This window comes from Aythya ferina, assembly GCF_964211825.1.
Source record: "Aythya ferina genome assembly, chromosome: 5".
In the NCBI taxonomy this organism is placed as follows: Eukaryota; Metazoa; Chordata; class Aves; order Anseriformes; family Anatidae; genus Aythya; species Aythya ferina.
This window is the reverse complement of record NC_140301.1, coordinates 16585442-16609099: the sequence shown is the minus strand read 5'-3', so window position 1 is coordinate 16609099 and position 23658 is coordinate 16585442. Positions and strand designations below refer to the sequence as shown.

Below are 23658 nucleotides of genomic sequence, written 5' to 3'. Positions count from 1 at the left end.
TTGCTGCCTTGGGGACTAACTTAATAGCTTCACAACAGCTCATTACAACTATTTTGTGCAGTGAAACTCCCAACGGTGAATCTAAAAGATCCCAAAATCTACTAAAGGATTTAATAAGAGTGTACAGCAGGCTACAGTGACAAGGTATAGGGCTTGGTCAGACAAGCATGCTGACCAACGCCTTTTGTAGTACTTTCTGTCTGGCTCCTCCTTTGTTCCTCCCATGTCCCCTTAATCCTTACAATTTCTACAAATTCTGAAAAGCTAGGAGCTGGTGAGGATCATGGTTCTCATTTTCAGTGTATGCAATGGCTCTGGCAAATGATGTTCAGACATTAGGCAGTTAGGTGGTGATGCAGCCAAGAAGCAGACTGAAGATTCTGAACTTTGTAACAGTTGGAAATATTTGATCATATTATTAGGAAAATGTAGATAATCTTGTGGCAGATGCTGAAAACAGTATTTCAAGATAAAATCTGGATTAACTTCAAGTGTCTTGAATTTCAGTAAACATTTCCAATGTAAACAGACAGATCATACAGAGCTCAAAGCAAAACTCAGTGATGATCTAAATGACAGCGACATTCTTAGATTTCGTCCTTGGTGGTCATATCATTAAAAGCCATCTCTGCATTGGCATAGTGTTAGGTGAATCACCAGCCTGTGCCATCCAGGGTGGCTCTTTAGTGTCCATCCCTACTGGAGCTTTATAAACACTTCCAAGTATTATCCCCTTCTGGCACTACAAGCAGGAGGTCACACAGTGGCCCCAAGCCTGGCACAGAAGACCACCAGGGTGAACAGAGCTCACCAGACTAGGGCACACTCTGCCTGTGCAGAACCCCCATAGAAGGGATGCAGTCCTTCTAGCTATACAGGGTTAGAGCTGCCATGACGTTAGGGCTGTGTGTATTGAAATGGCAGAGTAAGGCTATTTTCATGGACATTGATTGCAACTATTTTCTAGAATGGGTATGGAAAAAGGGAATGTCATGGTTAGCTGAGAAAGCAATCTGTAGTGCCCCAGCTGGGAAAGATCAGAAGGAACACAGGTAGATCAGTGAATGAACTTCAATTTGGAAATTGTTTTTAAATGTCCAGATTTCAAGATATCTTTCTGTGATTATGTATAGTTGTGGAAATTTTCTGGGAAGTTTTCTGGACTGCCAGATGAGGAATCAAACCAAATGTCATCATCTTCAACTCTAGCTAAAAACATAATGCTTAGAAAAGGACAAAGTGATTTTTAGGAGTATTGGAGAAGTTTTCTAGATAATTCATTTTGATACATCTTTGAATCTAAATTATGTTGGTATACACTATACTTTTTCTCAATTCTCTTAAATTAATATTTTCTCTTTTTCCTTCTTTTTCAGAAACAAGGGACAAAGCATGCGAGCCAATTGAAAGAATAGACACTTCTTTTCTCAGTAATCAGAGTGAAATAGGTACTGTATTGATTAGAAAGACTTGCAATTTGTTTTATTTTCAGGATGATTAATTTAATACTAATGATTAAAATATTAATTATATTAATGATATTAATTATTAAAAGCATTAATATTACTTAACTTTAAATTTGTATTAATTTTAATTAATAAACTAATATTAATCCACAACTGTTTCTCTGTATTTTTTTGGTTCTAGGAATTAAGCTATCATAACTGAAATACAGCTATATAGCTCCTGGGTATTAACAACTGCCTAATATTCTCTTTCCTATAGTCATTGACAATGAAGATGGCTCACGTTATAATGCAGATGGTACACGTCATAGTGGAGACTCCTCAACCTCAGGTGCGGATGATGAAAATGTAGGTAGTGGATCATCACATGACACAACTCCAGTGGATACCTCCATCAGAAGATCCAGTCCCTCGTATTATGGAAGTGTTACTCCAGTCTCACATCTGTCAGATCATTCTTCTGGAGGAGGTGAAAAGGAGTTTCCTGTCACAAATTCTGGTAAGGATGGTGGGTTGCAACTATACCCTCTTTAAAACAACAAAGTGAAGAATTACCTAGCTACGTAAATGATATCAGGTAGGAATAGGAAGCACTGTCTCTAGTTTGTATCACTGGGAAGGGAAAGGAGAAAGGTGTGTCTCTGGGGTGAGGGGGAGGGGGAAGAGGAAAAAGAAAAAAAGAAATAAAGCTTTCTGAATTTCTACTACAGTATATTACAGAATGCACAGAGTGATAAAATTGTCAAATTATATGTTATTAATACCTTCTTATTTTAGTTGATAAAGTCAAATTTTAATTTCCTGAAACCTTACCAAATACAAATGCCATACTCATTGCTAGGGCATTCAGCACAGTGACAAATCAGTGAATTGGGGTACATTGCCAGTATTTTGCTTTCTTGTGAAGGTGATTTTTATTGTATTTCATCTTTTATATTCTGTGTGTAGCTGAAATTATCAGAGGTCTAAAGGACTAGCTCCACTGAACCTAAGGGATAGAAACAGAGTTCATCCTCTAAGTGCAGTGATGTGTTACTGTGTGACTTCTGACTTTCTTTCAAATCACCAATAATTTAACAGTGAAATATAGCAGGGAAAAAAAGGCAAAAATAAAAAATAAAAAAAAAGGAGAAACACCTTATGCTTTTTTGTCCATATAATTCACATCATGAAAGATAATTACTAACATTCTATTCCTGAGCAATTAGGATCAGATTCATTCCCTCAGGTGTATGCCATGTAGTTCAATTGCTTGCCATGACAATCCTTACCAACTCTGCTAACATTCAGGGTTTAGTTTTTGGACTAAAACTCTGAATATTGCTCAGTAGAAAGGGGAGTATAATTAACGTCACTTCTTGCTCTGGGTTCCTTGTACCGTCAGATGATACACAGGTACAGTTAGAGCTTGAACAACATGAAGATATCATTGCAAGATGTTTCATTACCACTATAATATATGCTCCTCTTGAAATAATCTATTTTGGTGTTAATCTTGTTGTGTTAGTAAATAAAGATATTTGGGGTTGAATTGTGTGAAGAACCTCCTCTATATCTTTCTTCTCCCTTGTGCTAATAAAAGAAGGAATGAAGTTTGCAATATAGAATAATTGATATAGTTGTGAGTAATGAGTTGCAGAGCAGATAATGAAATAGTAATCTTTCATCCATCATTATACAGATGATGAAATTTCTCCTACATCAACTGATATCTCTTCGGTAACAGGATTTGATGATTTCGCCAAAGAAGATGATGAATGGCATCGTGGAAGTACTAGTAAGATTTATGCATTATAATAATTACATCAGTTATAGATTGTATTAAAACTGCTTTCTTCTTTCAGCAGGGCTTTCTGGTAAGTGGTGAAATATACATTTTCTCCAATTTTGGAAAGACATTGAAAGACACTACTTTAATGACTGATTAATTTAGAAATAAATTTCACTTTCTGGTGAAGTTATTTATTTGCTTATTTAAAGAGATAAAGGGAGCCAAAACATTTGCTTTTTCTTTTCTTCAGTGTTTATACATGCACTCTGAAAGACTGCTGTTTGGCTTATTCTGTGTTTCCCACTGCCTTTTTATTACACATATTTATGAGGTACCACAAATCAGTGTAACAAATTATCACTCAAAGTCACATTGTTCCTACCTCAGAGTTAGAAAATGACATTGTCATCAATTTGTGGTAAAAGTACATCTGTGATTCTAATATTCTTATGGTTGTGAAAGTGGATAATCCATGTCAAAACCATGGCCTCTCTCACCTAAACAATGCTATAAGTGGTAGGTCCAGTTGCTAACCCACTTGTGTAATGCTAAAATTAATTTTGTTCTTGGTGGTGGCAAGGTGCACAAGAACAATTTTGAGCCTGTGATGTCTCTGCAGGCTTTGAAGGCTCAGAAGAACATTAGTCAATTTCTGGGCTGAGTGGGAAAAACTGATGTGATGCTTTTATTGAATATGTGGTGCACAGCAGCTACAACAAACAAAAACCTTTTGAAGTAATCTTATTTTTTCTTAAAATGGAACTGTACATGTATTTGCTCGATGTCTTGAGTTTGAAGTAATATAGATCTTTGCAACCAGCCAAAACAGGGAGAAAAAAAAAAAAAAAAAAAAAAAAAAAAAAAAGGACATAGAAGAACATTTGAATTTCACAGAGAAGATCTATAGAGGCATGATGGAAGGTTGTTGGAAGGTTGTAGTCAAAAACAATAGAAATGAAAGTTTCTTCCTGCCAACATTTTTTTTCCCACCAGAGAAGCACATGATAGTGATGAGTTTGCTTGTTTTTTTTTGGGGTGTTGACAGGTAGTCAAATGGTCTATGCAACTTGGAGGGTCAGTGTTCTAGTTACTGTATTTAAAAATCACAGCATAGTGTAAGAATTATTATGTATTATGTATTGCAGTTAGCAAAAGCTTTACTAAAATACAAAAATCATTCAACAAAACATCTCATCACAGAATATGAGAAGTTTAATAACACCTCTAAATATAAATGGAAAAAAAAAAAAAAAAAAAAAGACATATATGTATCAGCATGATTTTTCCCCAAACTTTGAAAGCAAGTAGACAATTTTCTAAGTTTTCTTTCTAGTGTGAGTTTTTGCTTCAGAGTATTGCCTGAAAGGGAAAAAAAATCCCATCTGGTAACAGTGGGGAGTTTGTCTCATTGACACTAATGGTGATTTCACATTTATTTGCCTTTGTATGCTTGTGTGACTTAATGCTTGCCTGTACAGATGTTTATTCACCCACTGCAAAAGACTGTGCATTGTTTCTAGGCAGCATTCTAGGAAAGTATTTGGTTTTGCTTTTACTATTTGATTTATCAAATATATTGATTCTAAACATTTATGTCCCTACCTGCTGCTAACAGTTCCCTATCATGGGCATGGTATTCTAAAGAAAAACTAGAGGTGTTTAACATTTAAAAAGATTGAATTAAGTACAGAGATATGTAATAAAACTATCAATGCTGATATATCTATATTACAGAAGTGATAGCATTGGCATGATTGTTTATTGGGGCTGGCAGATTGATTTTCTAGTGAAAAAAAAGGGGGGAGGGGGAGGGTATGAAAGTACTGCACCTGAGATTTTCTGATAGCTTCAGCTATTGCTTAGCAACATCACTTTAAAACCAAACAGATTCATTTTGTTTAATGTTACTGTACAATAAGCGAATGAGTAATTTAGCACTTTTTTCACAAGTTAAATATATGCTACCTATCTCCAAGAGAAGTCATAAAATACTCTATATCATAGGAGAAAGTTACAAGAAGAACAAACAAAAAGAGAAATTAAAGTCATGCCCCAGTGTCTAGTATTTACGTTGTGCAACATTGCAGGCTCATTGGAATATCCTGGCAGGAACTTAATATCCTGGAGAAAAACCCCACTGGCAAGAAAGTAGAAAATTAAGAAGCAAGTAAAAAAACTTCATCCCACTAGGCATATATCTTCAGATAGATAGGTAAAAGTTTACCTGTCTAACTCTATAGTGTATGAATGTTAGACACAGAACCAGTGGCTATCCATCTATACTACACCTTGTTTGTAAACTTAAAGTCTGGTGAAAAGATGCCTACTTTGATCAAAATAAGTCATTGCTATGGGCCTGAAGTAAGCAATTGTTACATCTCCTTGTTTTTCACATTACCATTTCATTATTGTTCTGACTGAGCATTATTGGCAATGTTCTCCATCAAGTTCACAGTCCAGATTAATACACTGCAAGCACTTTGCCACTGACGTTCTTTATCTCTAAACTGAAACAATCTTCTATTTGTTGCTAACAAGTTATGATTCATCTCCAGATGTGCCATGGATCAGATATCATAAAATTCTGTAGCTGATATGAGTTACTTCCCTGAGTTATCAGAGCTAGTTACTCAAACAATAACTGCGGCTGCTTTTGTTCATCCATCTACAGTAGACACTCCCATGCTGTAGTGGATTTTTTTTTTTTTTTTTGGTTTGGAGCATTCTCTAAAAAATGTCATTATTGGGAAGAAAAAAAAAATCTTATGTCGATACTTTGGCTGATTTGATAGGAAAGCATCTGCATTAGTATTTTATATATGGAAGGAAGCCATGTAGCCATATTCAAGCATATACATATTCAAGTAACTATGTTCCTAATGCTTGCTATGGAGAGCAGGTAGAGGTGAGAATTTTGCTGGGATTACAAGAAGTCAGATGACAATTCAAGGCAAAGTTTAATAGATGTAGAGATAAATAATAGTGATGCTTCTATTGAATGTTCTCTAAAAACACACTCAACTTTGGTTCATCCATAAGAATGGATGCCAGAACAACAACAAAAATATCTAGTCCCTCTAGTTCAAGAATGTGAATTTGGATGTTTCTAGAAATAATAACACCTAGATAGGAGTCAGATGATTGCTAATAAATATTTATTCGTTTGACATCTGTGACATAATTTCAGTATGCAATCTCCCCTGACACATTTTAATAGCAGCTTTTCTTCCTGAAATAAACAGTGGATTCATCTCTTGAGATGTGCTAAAGACAGAAGATTCTCAGTCTATCATGTTCACCAGTAAGAAATGGAAGACATCTTAAAGAATGATATCAGACACTCTTTTCTCTATAAAATCATGTGTTAATTCCTCAGTATAATCTGAAGTTTAAGAGGTACCAGAGTCCTGCAGCTCTGCTCTTCAGTTATTTTCTTGTTAACAATTTTTTGATATTATCATTTTGATCATTTTTGTGCCCCAAATCTGAGACCATTATTTATTTATTTCTTGATGCTCTGTTGCTCAGAGATCAGATTTTGAATGTCCAAGTCTCTGATTCTGAAAAACAAGCAAACCATCCTCTCCTTCTGCTCCCATCTGCACCTGTATTCAGAGTTTGAATTTTGTATCTAAAAATTGCCTCATTTCTGTGGGAATGCCTTCTTTGGTAAAGGAGGTTTGATGGCTTGGTGTAGAATAGAAATAATAAAAAAAATAGAAATAAAAAAAAAAATAGGGTAGTATTTTAAAGAAGATTTTGCATTTTTTTTTATTCAATATGTGTATGACTTAAAACACAGCTCATATTGTAAGCTTTCTCTTTCAGTTTATTGCTGAATAATGTTATTAGGAGGGAGAAAGGTTAAGTTATCAGCTGGCTTGCTTGAGAGATTTCATTCTTGGTGTGCATGACATCATTAGCTCTGTATGCATTTTGTCAAAATATTAGGATATATATCACATACAGTGCATATTTTGACCTGTTGCAGCTATTAAACCTATGCAGAATTCATTGACTTTGCTGGACTATCAGAGCTAGTTACATAATCTTATACTTTAGTAGAATGATTCAATCTTCTCTTACGCTAATATATATATATATATATATATATATATATATTTACTACTGTAGGAATGTAATGATACCACAGGTTCATACATTCCCTTTCCACTCACATCCATCTCAGTGGCATGAGCATGTTCAAGGTGCTGGTGCTGGTGGACTTTGATGGAGGAAATATGCCTCTCAAGAAATAACAAATTCTTGGTTCAATGAACCATATCCTAACAGCTCCGGAGCCTCATCATGTTCACCTGGAGAAAACTACCACCCAAACCTGGTGGAATCCATTTTCAAATGAGTGGTGGTGGTCAAATCCCAGAGAGAAGACACAAGAACCCACCCAGACAACAAGGGGTAAAGAGCATCATACTAAGAGAGTGCTTTGTTTAAGGGCTGAATAACCATAGTTCTAAGGCAGAAAGATGGAGAAGCATTAAATGGAGGGGGTTTTCAATTGGAAGTTCTTTTCTGCTTTTTATTGCAATGTGTTGGAGAGAGAAAAGTGAAGTACAGGGCTCTGCCTGGTTGACTGTAGGTATGGTAGCAACCGAGCACTTGTTCAGATCAGTCATGAGTTGCATATCTCAGAGGGGTGAATGCATGAGCCATTTAGTAAACGATGTACTCAAGTCTTTCACTTTTAATTTTTGAAAATACTTTAGATGCAGATTGTTTCAATGAGGAAGACTTATGAGAGAAAGGAAGAGAATATTCTCCAGTCAGTACCCTATGTTTACTCGGGTACAATGAGCCAGAGCTCAGTTACTTCATTGCTTACATAGGGCACTGCAGTGTAGATAACAGACTACGTTAGGGTGGCTTCAGCAGGGCCAAGGCAGGGTGATGGATCTCTCCTGTGGGAGGAAGAACCAGTAGGAGATACAGTCCGTGGCAAGCACGGTGCTGTTCAGCCTCCGCAGTGGCTGAGGGCTGCGTGCAGGGGAGACAGCAAAGCATAACTGCTGCCAGTAGAAGGCCTTGCGGGTTAGAGCTTCATGGCAGATTTAACATCACCACAGCAGATGTGACCTCAAGCGGCAACGGTTCGGATGACGAAGACTCTTCAGAGGAGACGGCTTACCCTACGGTGTTTCCAGGATGGGATATAAGTGTGGCCAAGAAAGAGTATGCTCCAAGTACTAGTAAGGAACTTCCCTTCTCTTTGGATGTCTTGATTTTGGGTTTGGGGTTTTGGGTTTTTGGCTTTGAGTGTTTGCTTTTTCTTATTTTTTTTTCCCTTTTCTACCCAATGATCCTCTTCCTTCACCAAACGAGTATCGTGTAAAGGGGTAGCTGCTCTTCTGATTGGCTCTTGTTTCAGAGATCTTTCCTGTGCCACAGGAAAAGCTGATTCTTGAACTTGTGAGGTTCCAATCCTTAGAAGGAACTTCTTCCAGTACTGCTGGAATTTATATCTTGTTTTCACATACATTGGATTTCTGGGCTTCCTGTGTGGGTCTTTGTGTCCCGAGGAAAAATTCCTTTTTGGAGGGAAATTCCAGCCTCTACACATGATGCTCAAGTAGTTATGTTTGCATGCATATACCTATTTGGCCTGCCTTGCACAGCGAAGGAAAAGAGTGTAAGCCCTGTAATTTCTCTAGGGGAAAATCTATTTCCATCCTTAAATGTCTGTCACAAGCTATGGGTCAATACTATTTGAAATGCTATGTTCTGAGAAAAAGTTGTGCAGGGGTAACATAACAGAGGTAAAGCTGTGTCTCTGCAATGTGCTGATGCCTTCCTCAGAAGTGTTTCTGGTGTACATCTTACTGATTCCAGCTGGCTACGAGGAGTGCATGTGTCTTTCAAGCAGAATGGCCATTCTTCTGAGCCCAGGTCTCTGGCAGCGTTGGCTTCACAGGGTTGTCAGAGGAAGCAAAGGCAAAACTAATGGGTGTGCTTGTTTCTGGGTATCCTTTCTACCTGTCGTGGATGCTTCTATCACCTTTTGTGCCTGATTTTGTGTCAAGTCTTGGTGGATGTTCCGTGTGCTGGAAGTTACCTCGGCCTATCTGTTCTCTCTTGCTGGCACAGCCTGTGAGGAACTCATTAACCTCGTAGAACAGCAAGAACAGATCCACGGGGCTTTGCGATGACTCCTCTCAAGGGACTGTGTTCTGTCCTGGGACTGCCACTAGTTCTTTCATCTGGCTAAGTGTCTTAGGAATGTAATGATACCACAGGTTCATACATTCCCTTTCCACTCACATCCATCTCAGTGGCATGAGCATGTTCAGGGTGCTGGTGCTGGTGGACTTGACTTTGATGAAGGAAATGTGCCTCTCAAGAAATAACAAGTTCCTTGTTCAATGAACCATGTCCTAACAGCTCCGGGGCCTCATCATGTTCACCTGGAGAAAACTACCACCCAAACCTGGTGGAATCCATTTTCAAACGAGTGGTGGTGGTCAAATCCCAGAGAGAAGACACAAGAACCCACCCAGACAACAAGGGGTAAAGAGCATTATGCTAAGAGGGTGCTTTGTTTAAGGGCTGAATAACCATAGTTCCAAGGCAGAAAGCTGGCGAAGCATTAAATGGAGGGGGTTTTCAATCAACTGTACATGTTTCTGGTTTTCTTTATTATGTGTTTGAGGAGTGAAAACCTATATATTGGTCTCTTTCTGAGTCTGTACTTTTGGTAGTGGCAGAGGACACTGTTTCACCTGAGGCTAGCAAATATACTGAGTAGGTAGTACACCTCTGGAAAGGAAAAGAGTTGAATTTTGAAGATCAGTTAGGTAGTTTCAACCAATGGCAGAGTTGAAAAAATATATATATTTGTTGATATAGAATGGAAAGAATATGCTTTACTGAATAGAAAATGAATGACATACTATTTCATAAACTACTTACAGTGTTATTAGAATAGTGCTTATAAAAGTGGGAAATGCCTGTGAAAAAAAGGAAGAGACAATTAAAGATATCTCTGGTTATACCAAAAAATAGACTCAATGGGAAATGTTTTAATTTCTATTGACTTACTGTTTTTATTAAGCAATGAAAGCTGTGAAAAAAAAAAAAAAGTATGAAGCATTAATTTAATTCTAAAAAGATATCATTCATATGATCCCAAATCTCTCTTGATTAAAATTTACTAAAATTATCAAAATTGTTAGTCCTTAACTTTGATAAGACATGTAAGGGATCAGTTAGTGCTGTGACCCTCCATAGGGCACTGCAGTGTAGATAACAGACTACGTTAGGGTGGCTTCAGCAGGGCCAAGGCAGGGTGATGGATCTCTCCTGTGGGAGGAAGAACCAGTAGGAGATACAGTCCGTGGCAAGCACGGTGCTGTTCAGCCTCCGCAGTGGCTGAGGGCTGCGTGCAGGGGAGACAGCAAAGCATAACTGCTGCCAGTAGAAGGCCTTGCGGGTTAGAGCTTCATGGCAGATTTAACATCACCACAGCAGATGTGACCTCAAGCGGCAACGGTTCGGATGACGAAGACTCTTCAGAGGAGACGGCTTACCCTACGGTGTTTCCAGGATGGGATATAAGTGTGGCCAAGAAAGAGTATGCTCCAAGTACTAGTAAGGAACTTCCCTTCTCTTTGGATGTCTTGATTTTGGGTTTGGGGTTTTGGGTTTTTGGCTTTGAGTGTTTGCTTTTTCTTATTTTTTTTTCCCTTTTCTACCCAATGATCCTCTTCCTTCACCAAACGAGTATCGTGTAAAGGGGTAGCTGCTCTTCTGATTGGCTCTTGTTTCAGAGATCTTTCCTGTGCCACAGGAAAAGCTGATTCTTGAACTTGTGAGGTTCCAATCCTTAGAAGGAACTTCTTCCAGTACTGCTGGAATTTATATCTTGTTTTCACATACATTGGATTTCTGGGCTTCCTGTGTGGGTCTTTGTGTCCCGAGGAAAAATTCCTTTTTGGAGGGAAATTCCAGCCTCTACACATGATGCTCAAGTAGTTATGTTTGCATGCATATACCTATTTGGCCTGCCTTGCACAGCGAAGGAAAAGAGTGTAAGCCCTGTAATTTCTCTAGGGGAAAATCTATTTCCATCCTTAAATGTCTGTCACAAGCTATGGGTCAATACTATTTGAAATGCTATGTTCTGAGAAAAAGTTGTGCAGGGGTAACATAACAGAGGTAAAGCTGTGTCTCTGCAATGTGCTGATGCCTTCCTCAGAAGTGTTTCTGGTGTACATCTTACTGATTCCAGCTGGCTACGAGGAGTGCATGTGTCTTTCAAGCAGAATGGCCATTCTTCTGAGCCCAGGTCTCTGGCAGCGTTGGCTTCACAGGGTTGTCAGAGGAAGCAAAGGCAAAACTAATGGGTGTGCTTGTTTCTGGGTATCCTTTCTACCTGTCGTGGATGCTTCTATCACCTTTTGTGCCTGATTTTGTGTCAAGTCTTGGTGGATGTTCCGTGTGCTGGAAGTTACCTCGGCCTATCTGTTCTCTCTTGCTGGCACAGCCTGTGAGGAACTCATTAACCTCGTAGAACAGCAAGAACAGATCCACGGGGCTTTGCGATGACTCCTCTCAAGGGACTGTGTTCTGTCCTGGGACTGCCACTAGTTCTTTCATCTGGCTAAGTGTCTTAGGAATGTAATGATACCACAGGTTCATACATTCCCTTTCCACTCACATCCATCTCAGTGGCATGAGCATGTTCAGGGTGCTGGTGCTGGTGGACTCGACTTTGATGAAGGAAATGTGCCTCTCAAGAAATAACAAGTTCCTTGTTCAATGAACCATGTCCTAACAGCTCCGGGGCCCCATCATGTTCACCTGGAGAAAACTACCACCCAAACCTGGTGGAATCCATTTTCAAATGAGTGGTGGTGGTCAAATCCCAAAGAGAAGACACAAGAATGAGATAGGAGTCATTTTCTGCAATGACCCTCCATAGGGCACTGCAATATAGCTAACATCCTTGGTGGGGTGGCTTCAGCAGGGCCAAGGCAGGGTGATGGATCTCTCCTGTGGGAGGAAGAACCAGTAGGAGATACAGTTCGTGGCAAGCACGGTGCTGTTCAGCCTCCGCAGTGGCTGAGGGCTGCGTGCAGGGGAGACAGCAAAGCATAACTGCTGCCAGCAGAAGGCCTTGCGGGTTAGGGCTTCATGGCAGATTTAACATCACCACAGCAGATGTGACCTCAAGCGGCAACGGTTCGGATGACGAAGACTCTTCAGAGGAGACGGCTTACCCTACGGTGTTTCCAGGATGGGATATAAGTGTGGCCAAGAAAGAGTATGCTCCAAGTACTAGTAAGGAACTTCCCTTCTCTTTGGATGTGTGTTTTGTTTTTGTTTTTGTTTTTTTCTTTTATGTAACAAATCTTATGTTCCTCCTCCTTTACTGCATGTATTTTGCCTAAAGAGTGGACACTCTTCTATCAAGTATTACTCATGAATGTTCCTTTTCCATTGGAAAAATCTTATAAGACCCATATTAGTTGAATAGATATCTGTTCTATCATTACTTAAAATTGACATCACAGTTTTATCCCAATTTGAACACATTCATTCATTCATTATCTTCCTGAAGGACATGCTTATCATTTTTCCCTTTTTTTTTTTTTTTTTTTTGGTTTGGTTTGTAGGTGGGTGGGTTCAGGTACAGGAAACAATTTTAAAATAGTTCTGTTTTGTATTATTTATAATCTACATATGTGTCATGATTGAAATGTAATACAGAGCTTGAACACGATTCTTTGATATGTTTTCTTAGTAGATTTCTTGGCTTTTTGTAAGATGTTTGGCCACAATATGGGGATATCAAAGCCTAGGTTCTCATTTCATTAGGAAGTGCTACCACACACTCTCATGTTTGCCACCTTCTGCACTCTTCCCACACACTTTTCTAATATCATCCCTTTTTTTTTTTTTTTTTTTTTTTTGACCAAAAATATTTAGGCATGATCTAATACCACAACCGAAAGATTTACATAACCTTTTTTCATAACCTTTTTTTATTTCTTTCTTTTTTTTTTTTTTTTTCTGGTATGCATAGTACCACAGTGATGATCTGATAACTCTTTCTTAACTAAAAAGTCATCCATAGCTAAAATAATTTTCTTTTAAAACCAGAAGATCTCCACATATGAGGTTTTGAAGCCAAACGCTGTGTTCAATGAAGCACCTAGTAGGTGCTACTTAGCCTCATAACCAGGGAATGTCCCCCACCCTCAGGCATTTCTGTTTCCTTTTTTTTTTTTTCCCAGTATATATTTTGTCATTGATAACCATACTATATGGCTTTCATTCATTCAAATATAATAACTTGTTCCTTTTTTTTCTTCTTTTTGTAATTGAATGTAATTTAATATAATTTAAGCACATCTTAATGTCTTCTATTCTGTGCACTTGTGCACTCAGTAGTGTAAACAAATCTGTGCTTATAAGCATCTTACTTTTTTTTTCTGAATGCAGTGGAGGATTTTTCTGTTTGATTTTCAGCAGTAGTCTTTGGTATTAGAAGAACATACAAAATGAGCAATTCAACTTGCTTAGGGATTTTTATCCTTTTGCCTACATTTTAGGTTTTTCTGGTATTAATTTCTTTAGCTTTTACTCTGCATTTTACTCTCTGACTTATTCCACATAGCATATAATGTTCAAAAAAACTCTATGGCCTAGTGGTGTCTGCATGTTCCCCAGGTGAAAATGTGTACAATCTCTGGTCATAGCTTCTTGTAGCAGTTTTATTTTACCAGTTCAATCATATTATAACTTTCTTGACTAATATTGGCTTTCTATTGGCAGTCATGGTGCTTTCAGATTTTTGCTGATTACTTCTGTTGAGCTCTGTGGATATTCTAACATGAATCTCAATACTTGAGTACTTAGCAAGCATGTTTTACATGTACTCAGGCATCTACTATATTCTTTAGTTAGAGCATTATTCTTCAAACTAGAATTTAAATGTCTGTAACTTCTGTAATAGCCTTGCACTACTTCTGCTGTACATTATTCTTCTATTGCTTTTCCCCCTTACTCTTGGGAAACTTTGCATCTGTCTGATACAAAGAATAAAACCTAGTGGTTTGATCTAAAGGGATTTGATAAGAAGAGTAGTGAGACTATGATCCATTTATGCATGAATTTCCATAATCCATTATCTTTATGGCACACAATAACAGTAAAGTAATAATGATAGACGTACAGCATGATCAGCATTGAATCCTCCATTGTCCTAACAGCTATGGACTTGCAACATGGAGTGCTTCTGGAAATCTCCACACAAGATCATTGGAACCCCTCTTATACAGATGAAGAGGAGCAATATCCTAGCTCTGTGGGCAGGGGTAAAGCAATTTAGCATTTCAGATAATAGTCAGATTTATGACATAATTCAATGAAATATAACTCACTTATGGTGCAGCTGATTATAATTCCTATACTATTAGCTTCAATTATACATTATTTGTGCTAGAGCCCTCAGAGGTGGCATCTGTAGCATTCATCTACCATTCCAAATCTATCTTTGACAACTGATTTTCATTACTTGCCACTTTTCCCCATGTCTCCAGGGTTTTTAAACTTGCACTGCCAGTAGTACAATAAAACCAAGCAGATTGCAATGTGTAACATTTTGGTGACCCAGCTTGGTGAGGAAAAAAAATTCCCTTTTTAACTACAAAATTCCTATCGTAAAATCTGAAGACAAAGAAGAGGAAGGGAGCTGGTGATTCAGAAACATAAAGGTTAGATTAATCATAACTTCTCGGTTAAATCAGGCCTCCTGAACAACAAGCTCTTGTCAGGTACAAATATGACAAAATTCAGTAGTAACCTCCTACTCTTTCCATTGTTTAGTACACATGTAAAACCATAAGGCTACTTACAGAAACATTTAGGGCAATATTTGAAAATTATGTAGGTGGAAAATCTGCAGATATAAAGCTTGGATCAATTTAAGTAAATTAATTAGTTTGGGATAATAAGATAATGCTGGTAGTATACATTTGGCAAAGTTAAAAAATTATCCAGCTGAAGTTAAACTGTGGTCTTCAAGATACAAAGGGCTCAGCCTAGGATCCGTTACTGCTAAGGATTCATTCTGAGTGGAAGAGTAAACATTACGTTCCTAACTGTGCTATGAAGGATAATACACTACCTCCAGACAAATGTGAACTTTTTCCTACCAGTGTTAGTGCCAGCAGCCAACTGTGCTGTTGAAAATGTTCTCACATTCTTCAAGCCTAAAAACCTCTGTGCGCAAAGGCCTATGGAATGCATTCTCCAGCTATTTTTGTTGTGTACACGAATAGTCTCCAGTAATTTTTTTTTAAAACATAGTTGAATATGAACTTCATTTTTGGCTATACCCTGTTAAAGTGAAGTGCAAAACTGAATAGCCGAAGGCACAGCTTTCTACAGCTGGATTAGGGGCTAGTCTTGTAATTGCATAAAATTAGATTGCACTGAAAATAAATATATTTCAGGTGGACTTGTGGAAAGCTTTCTTATCCTTCTGTAAAAACAGGCATTTTCTACTTACAGCAGTACTTCTTTGGATTTATATGATCTGCCTCCAATGGCTAGGTACAATTCTTTCTGATCCTGTGATTTTTGGGAGCACTGTAATGTTATCCAGGTGACACAGGGCAGAAGCTATAATCACCTAGAAAGAATTTCTGTGAAAAGTTTCTTTTAATTCTGAAGTATTGTTAAATTAGTTGTATTAATACACTTCTTAATTTTAACATATAGACCTACTGGATGCAAATTCAGCACCAAATAGTACAGGATAATCTCTCTATATATTTGTTTTAATTACAAAAATAATGAATTACATTTGCAAGAATGATCTCCTTGTGAACATTTCATCATTTGAAATGTGAAGATATATATTCCTCCATTTCTGTTCTTCTAGGAAAATGCTTAGCATAGGTTTCTTTAGCAGGTGACTAAGTGCATATGTAACAGGTCCAATTCATTCTTTGCATCCTCTGGTAAAGGGTCTTTATTTTACCTTTCATGTATCCATGTATCACTCATGGAAATGTTTGCTACCTAATGCATTTTTTTTTAATTGGGTTCTAATATTCATCTTACTGTTACAAGTATTATTATTTTTATTTTATTTTATTTTTTGGCATATCTTTTTATAAGACTTCTACTGTTTATTAGAAAATCTCTTATGGTGGTGGTATTTCAGATGACTTCTGACTGCATTTTCTGCTGTGTAAACAGCAAATTCAACAGCAAGCAATTAATTTATTTTAGGTTTAATTATTACTGAGTTCAAAGCTAGTATGCGTTTCAACCTCAAATATACAAACCTATTTATTTTCTCCATCCCACTGAATATTCTTTCAGTCCCAGAAGGAATGACAATTTCCTTGGAGATAGAAATTCCTTGCCTTGCAATTGTGTAATTGGGATATTAACTCAAAAGAGAAAGTTCATCATCTCTTTCACTTTCATAAACCCAGAATCTGCAGACTCAACAGTTATGTTAGTATTAATAAATACGAAGTAGAGATGCAAGTTGGTGTTCCCTATGTGTTCTTCCACTGCTTTTCCTATAGCTTTTCTCTGCCATTGGTCATTGGGATACTAAATCTTCCTCTGTTCCTGGTGGAGCTTCTGTGTTCAAAATGAGCTTCGGTTTTCAAAGCAGCTTTGCTTCCTTTCATCTTTTACACCAAATGCAACAATTAAAAAAGAAAAGCAAAACAAAATCCAGCCTTACTGCGTAGACCATGAAGATAAGGATAATATGACTGGTGTTGGGTATTTTGATCATTATTGATTCAATCATCATCTTATCAGCACCAGTTACAAGTGAAAATGAAAAGCATCAAGGACCAACCCAACATCCACTGTTACACAGTGCTCATTCTGGATGGATCAGTCAAGCACAAAACCCTGCAAATACAACTGGGAGTACTGAACATCAAGAATTTACTCTTCCAGGTGAAAATGATATTGAAAAGAAAACTCCTTATACAGGTAATACTACAGGTCAGATTTTAGTAAGTTATCAGGGTTTACTTAAGGTTTAATTTTAGAATGTTTTTACTAACAATTTTGCAATCTGAAGCCATATCAGATGTTCTGTGAACAAACCTGAGCAACAGGAATCTGCAGGTTGAATTCTATACATATATATAAAATTTATTATTCAGGCTCGGTCCTGGAGGTTTGTTTTCTCTCTCATTTGGACTGCGTGTCGATACCTATAGTGGATTAATACTGCAATTGTCTCCCACATTTTGTGTTCTATCACATGCAGTCACAACTCTTTACCAGGCTATCTACCAGGCTTATATCTGTAGGAAACAGTAAATGTTTAAATAGAAAGATAATAATGTCTGTTGCATTTTTTGCATATTTGAGAGCTGTGTTCACACCCCTCTTGAAAGCCATTATTGGACCCGTTTTTTACAGTTTTTGTTAAATCAGCAATTTTAACTAAAAAATAGTATCCAAAATATCTACTCACTCCACTTTTGAAATCTGACTAGATGATACTGAAGTGAAGAAAAAAGAAGCATACTGTAGAATAAAAGAGAGGCTTCTCTCTTCCATCAGTCTAATAAATTGAAACAAAAGATTCAATTCTACTGTAAAGCCAGTAACTGAAAATTGATAAATATTAGTTGATGTTCCTGTGAGTGTTTGTCTAGCTAATGACTGATGTGCTATACTAAGCACTGCCAACAGTCATCATCTGCTCTTACTGATTATCAAACACAGACCAATGAAGACAAGTATATCATAGACATTGTTTGGGATGCTGTATCATGTGCATATATTCCTTCACCTAAATCTAAGCAAAAGTTTAAGGTAGCTCACTGCTTTAGCAGTCCCCAAGTCTACATTCTTCTAAGATATCAACTCCAGGTGCTTCATCAACATCCTTTAAAAATCTGGTGATGCAATGCAATATATTACTGATAGATATATAAATATTATATTACATTATTATAGCAATGTAATTTGGCCTAGTAGCAATTTAATTTTTTACTTCCTATGGTAGTTTTCTTGTTTTATTTATTTGTTTGTTTTTTATTAGGTTGGAGGTGTTTTTAATGGGGCATATGTTAAGATTTGGGTACTCTTTGGTTGTGACTATCTAATAAAAACTACAGATTGCTTAATATGCAAAATATTTTATATTTCTATATAATTGCTATATCAGATATCTTCCAGTCAATTGTTCACTCATATACTATGTGCATCATTCATAAATCTGCATCTGCCAACCTTCCCTGCTGCCAGACTTGCTTTTTTATTTTTTCTGGAGAGGCTGCAACTAATAAAATAGTGACATTTCGAGGGGGAAAAGTTGGGTATAGTCAATACATTCAAATTCTGTGATTAAAATCTTACTGGTGGATCAGGTTCTTCCAGTTATTTCTGCCTTCTTTGTTCTTATGCATCAGTGGATTTTGGTTTGATATTCAACCAATACGAAGTCATGAAAAGCAAGACTCAGGGAAATACTTTTGGAAATCAATGAGGTATCTTGATTCTGAAAAGCATATGCTCAGTTTGAGGAAGGATTCAATCCTGTTGGTGATGGTAGGCAGCTTTTCTAAACATAAACCAGAATGAGAAGCAAAACTGCTTTACTTCTCTTTGCCATTAAATGTAGTAGACATGTGAGCAAGGCCTGTCATAAAGACAAGAACCGAAGAGGAGAATAATATGAGAAATGGATCTTTATATACTGAGTTCATAATTGCTTCACCATCATCATAACAGCTATGGCCTCCAGTCATGGGGCCAGACAGAATGACTCAGCGCAAGACCAGTTGGTGTATCCAGGCTGGGACAAGGGAGAGGATTATTCCACACAAGCCCCTGTAATGGATAGAATTATTCCTTCCAGAGAAAATAATCATGAAAAAGAGTCTTCCAATACAGGTACTATTAATAATATCAGCTATGCATATTTAATCACTTCTATCTCTCTGGTGGCAAGTTTTGAAACAACATTGCATGACTGTAGAGAGGAGTAGTTTACTGATCTCTTTAGGACAGTGACATAACTTGCCTGAATGGTGGTGAGATTTTAGCTCTCTAGAAAACATTTATCTTATACTTACCAGTAACACATCTATTGCTTTCTGTTCTTCAGTTAAGCATGACTGTGGAGTTGCATGCAGTTCAGTACATACATATATGTTATATTAATTTGTGTTGCCAAACAGTTATTACCATAATGTTGAATTCATAATTATGTTACTTGTATCTAAACGGGTTAATGCTTTTAATCTGTGAATAATGATCTGGTAGAAGAGTGTTCTTTTCATAGATTTTTGAAAAATATCCATCACTCTGGTTCACAGAATTATGAGAGAAAGGAATTTAGAAATCTGACATGACACAACTCTACCACTGAATTTATGATGCAGTTTGGTATAGCACATACAATTTATGCCATTGAAGTATATTCCAAAATTATGATATGAGAACATGACTTATTTGTACTAAAATAAGAGGAAGTGTAACTTTAACCCTTTCTCAATCAGACAATCCTCAGAATCTATTTTTAATTTTGTGAACAAAGTAATTCTGATGATTATAATCCTTCAGTAATTCCAAAATATGAATTTCATTTTGAGAAGAAAATTGCTCTTACTACTGCCATAAACAGAATAACAAATTAAAAGCACTTTTTGTAACTTATCACTACTCACATAGCAACAAAGGGGCGTCAACGGTTGTAGAATGGGATCTTTACTGTCACTACTGATATCTGTAAGGTAAAATGCACTGTATCACCACTGGACGGTGGTGCTGAAGCTCTGTGATCAGCCTGAGATACAGGGCAGGAATTATCCTGACCTCTCTCCATGGCCTTTCACTGCATCCACTGTCCTTTGGACTCTTTTGGATTAAGTCATGAAGTGCATGTGAATAAAAAGCAAAAAGTTCTGTTCAAAATGTTGAGAGAGTGATGAGGATGTACAGGGGGCAAAAGATCCCTCTTCTCCCCCTCTGTGGTGTGAAAAGCGTAGCAGTGGTTTAAGGTGAACAGGAGACTTGAATGTGATGGGTATATGAGGGGCACAGCAGGATGCATGTTGAATTCACAGCTGATTCAACCATCATCATAACAGCTCTTGCCACTCCTGATGGTGCTCATCATGAAGACTCAACTCAGCCACCTCTGTCTTCAGACAATGAAGCAGGATGGGGCACTGAAGGCATCACACATTCCACAGATGCCCATGGGGGTGAGGTCCTCCACGGGCTGAATCCTGATAGTACGAATGAAGCTGGAGATGACTCTCTCCTGACGGGTACCAGTAAGAATAATGGATCATGCTCATTTCTCACATGCTGTGTGAAATGAGGCATTATTTCTTCTGATTTTGATGCCTTTCACTACCTTTCTCATCTTGGGGATCTACAACCCTATTGCGGACTTGCAACCCAAAAATTTCCTGTGGTGGGATCTGTGCTGTTATTAGAACAACCTTCTGGAGTAGTCGCAGGGGACTTCTTCCTGGTACATTTGGTGGTTTCTGGTCTTTGCTGAAGCATGTTGCCAGGTGGCCTCCTGTCTCTTCTTATGCACGTCATGTGCCTTGGTGATCCTGAATTCCCAGCCCCATCCTCCCATATTATTCATCGGTGGGGTCAGGCTTGGTATGCTTTGGTGCTGCGATTGGTGTGGTGGAGGTGCTCTGGTGGACTTAATTGAGTGATCTGCTCCTGTGACTCAGCAGTGACACCATCACCAAGGAAGACTGTCCTGATGATGAGAGCAGAGCAATCACACAAGATTTATATCCCGTTAATTCTGCCTTCCATTCCTTACTCCTCACTAGGGGAGTCACAGGCACAACACCACAGATCGGGCTGTGGTATGGCTGCTCACTCCTGAGTTACAGGGTCAGGTTTTTGCTGCTGTGGTTTCTTCTTCCGAAAGTCTTCCCTCTCCATCTGTCACTGGGATACATGGGTACGGCCAACATCTCCATCCAACATGACAAACAAGTTTTGCTTAAGTGTCTCAAAAGCCAGTGGCAGCGTGGGAGAGGAAGGGGAGGCCTTCTGCTCATTCTTCTCCTGCCGTGCTTTAAACCAGGCAGAAGGACATCCTTTCTGCCTTGCTGTGATACCGGAAAGAGGGCAATAACATGGGTGGTGGTTTGGTGGGCATTAACGTTTAAAGCTGATCGTGCCATCATCATGGCAGTCACAGAGTCCATGGATGTTGTCGGCCGGGAGGAAGCTACCAAAGAGCCGTTGGCACCCAGCGCTCAGCCTGGAAGTGAAAGTGAACAAGCAAATACCACAGATGGCTCTTATGTCAGTTTGGTACCTGGAGTTTTTTCAGACATTGATGATCATCACAATCAGTTACAGACCCTTCTTTCTACAAGTAAGGCATACAAATTAAAAGCACTTTTTTTAACTTGTCACTGCTCACATAGTCTTAAGCAACAAAGGGGCGTCAACGGTTGTAGAATGGGATCTTTACTGTCACTACTGATATCTGTAAGGTAAAATGCACTGTATCACCACTGGACGGTGGTGCTGAAGCTCTGTGATCAGCCTGAGATACAGGGCAGGAATTATCCTGACCTCTCTCCATGGCCTTTCACTGCATCCACTGTCCTTTGGACTCTTTTGGATTAAGTCATGAAGTGCATGTGAATAAAAAGCAAAAAGTTCTGTTCAAAATGTTGAGAGAGTGATGAGGATGTACAGGGGGCAAAAGATCCCTCTTCTCCCCCTCTGTGGTGTGAAAAGCGTAGCAGTGGTTTAAGGTGAACAGGAGACTTGAATGTGATGGGTATATGAGGGGCACAGCAGGATGCATGTTGAATTCACAGCTGATTCAACCATCATCATAACAGCTCTTGCCACTCCTGATGGTGCTCATCATGAAGACTCAACTCAGCCACCTCTGTCTTCAGACAATGAAGCAGGATGGGGCACTGAAGGCATCACACATTCCACAGATGCCCATGGGGGTGAGGTCCTCCACGGGCTGAATCCTGATAGTACGAATGAAGCTGGAGATGACTCTCTCCTGACGGGTACCAGTAAGAATAATGGATCATGCTCATTTCTCACATGCTGTGTGAAATGAGGCATTATTTCTTCTGATTTTGATGCCTTTCACTACCTTTCTCATCTTGGGGATCTATATTCTTGTTGTAGACTTGCAGTGCAAACTGATTTATAATTCTGTTGCATGTGAACATCCAAACAAGAAATGCTATCCATTCAGTCTGCTTTTTCCTGGGTGTATTGTTTCTTATGCCCTCCATATTTTTTTTTTTTTCAATTTAAGTTTTAGTGGAAGGTGATACAGAGAAAATTATTATTTTATATTTTTTAAAGGTAACTGAATTGTATGTTTAAAAACAGTTTTTCATGTCTATTCATGCCTGGTTTTAGGATCACCACAGACACCATTAGTACAGTAAATTTTAAAATAACTTACTACAGTTCATGAAGATCTACAAGGTTCAATTCCTATCTTATGTATGGTATCCTATTGAGTTATCCACCATCACAATATTGAATTTTTATCCTAAAATTTTATTTGTTAATACTGGATTTTTATGATGTTTTAGTGCATTTGAAATATTACATCTCTCATATTTTATTAAGTAAAATAAAACTCTAAGGGAAAAATTAAAATTTATGCTTTCCCTTTTCAACTTCCATTTTCTTCAGGATTCCTTTAAATCACAACTCCTGGGATTTTCCAAAGAGCTATGAAAACCAAAACTTGTGTTGATAAAAAACAGTTCTTTTCTCTACTTCTTCCTTTTGTTTTCCAAGAATGGAAAGGATCATATAAAGCTTCACAGTTTATTGTCATCAGCTTGTTAAGCTCTATGTAGTTTGACAGATCAATTACAAATGAAACAAACAAACAAAAACATACAAACAAACAAAAGAACACAACAGGATGTGACAATCTATTTAAGCGCTTGTAAGTGCTTTCTAACAAGTCATTCTAATCTTATTCCTATGTAATGATAGGAATTCTAATACACATTCCATTCTGAAAATAATATGATTTTTCTCCCTTCTAAATAGTTGTTACTAGATATTTTCCAAGATAACATTTTAGGCTCCTGTTGTTTGGAAATGCATGTTTTGGTGTGTCATTTTGTTTCACAATGTTAATTTTCAGTGCTGTAATTTTGCATGTATATTAGCCTTTATTATTCTATTCATATTTTGGAGCATTTGCAATTACTGCAAGGGCATTTAATTAGGCTATGCTATTTTTGCGTGTTTTTTTGACATCCGTACTCTTTTTCATCAGCAGCAGTCTCTTTAGAGAAGAGCACCATATGAGTGATTGTGGGAAGGATGTTAATTAAAAAATTTATTTCCTTTATTTTCCATTAGAATTCATTTTGAATTCGTCTGTTGGGAGACCAGCATGCATTCTTATGATAA

General features: G+C 37.8%; 1 protein-coding gene across 26 annotated transcripts in view; it reads left to right on the top strand.

The window, feature by feature from the left end:
• CD44 (CD44 molecule (IN blood group)) overlaps positions 1-23658 on the top strand; it is a 63320-nt gene that overhangs the window by 27658 nt on the left and 12004 nt on the right. For 4 of the 26 annotated variants that reach the window (XM_084520378.1, XM_084520379.1, XM_084520383.1 and 1 more), the window contains 3 exons: positions 1377-1448; positions 1726-1965; positions 3148-3243. In XM_084520378.1, coding sequence (XP_084376504.1) covers positions 1377-1448; positions 1726-1965; positions 3148-3243 — 408 coding nt within the window. Of the gene's footprint in view, positions 1-1376; positions 1449-1725; positions 1966-3147; positions 3244-9843; positions 10840-11734; positions 12532-14416; positions 14571-17043; positions 17224-18871; positions 18898-18981; positions 19144-20318; positions 20532-21427; positions 21614-22067; positions 22281-23658 lie in introns of those variants that run through there. The other 22 variants (XM_084520386.1, XM_084520391.1, XM_084520366.1 and 19 more) reach the window with 19 other exon arrangements.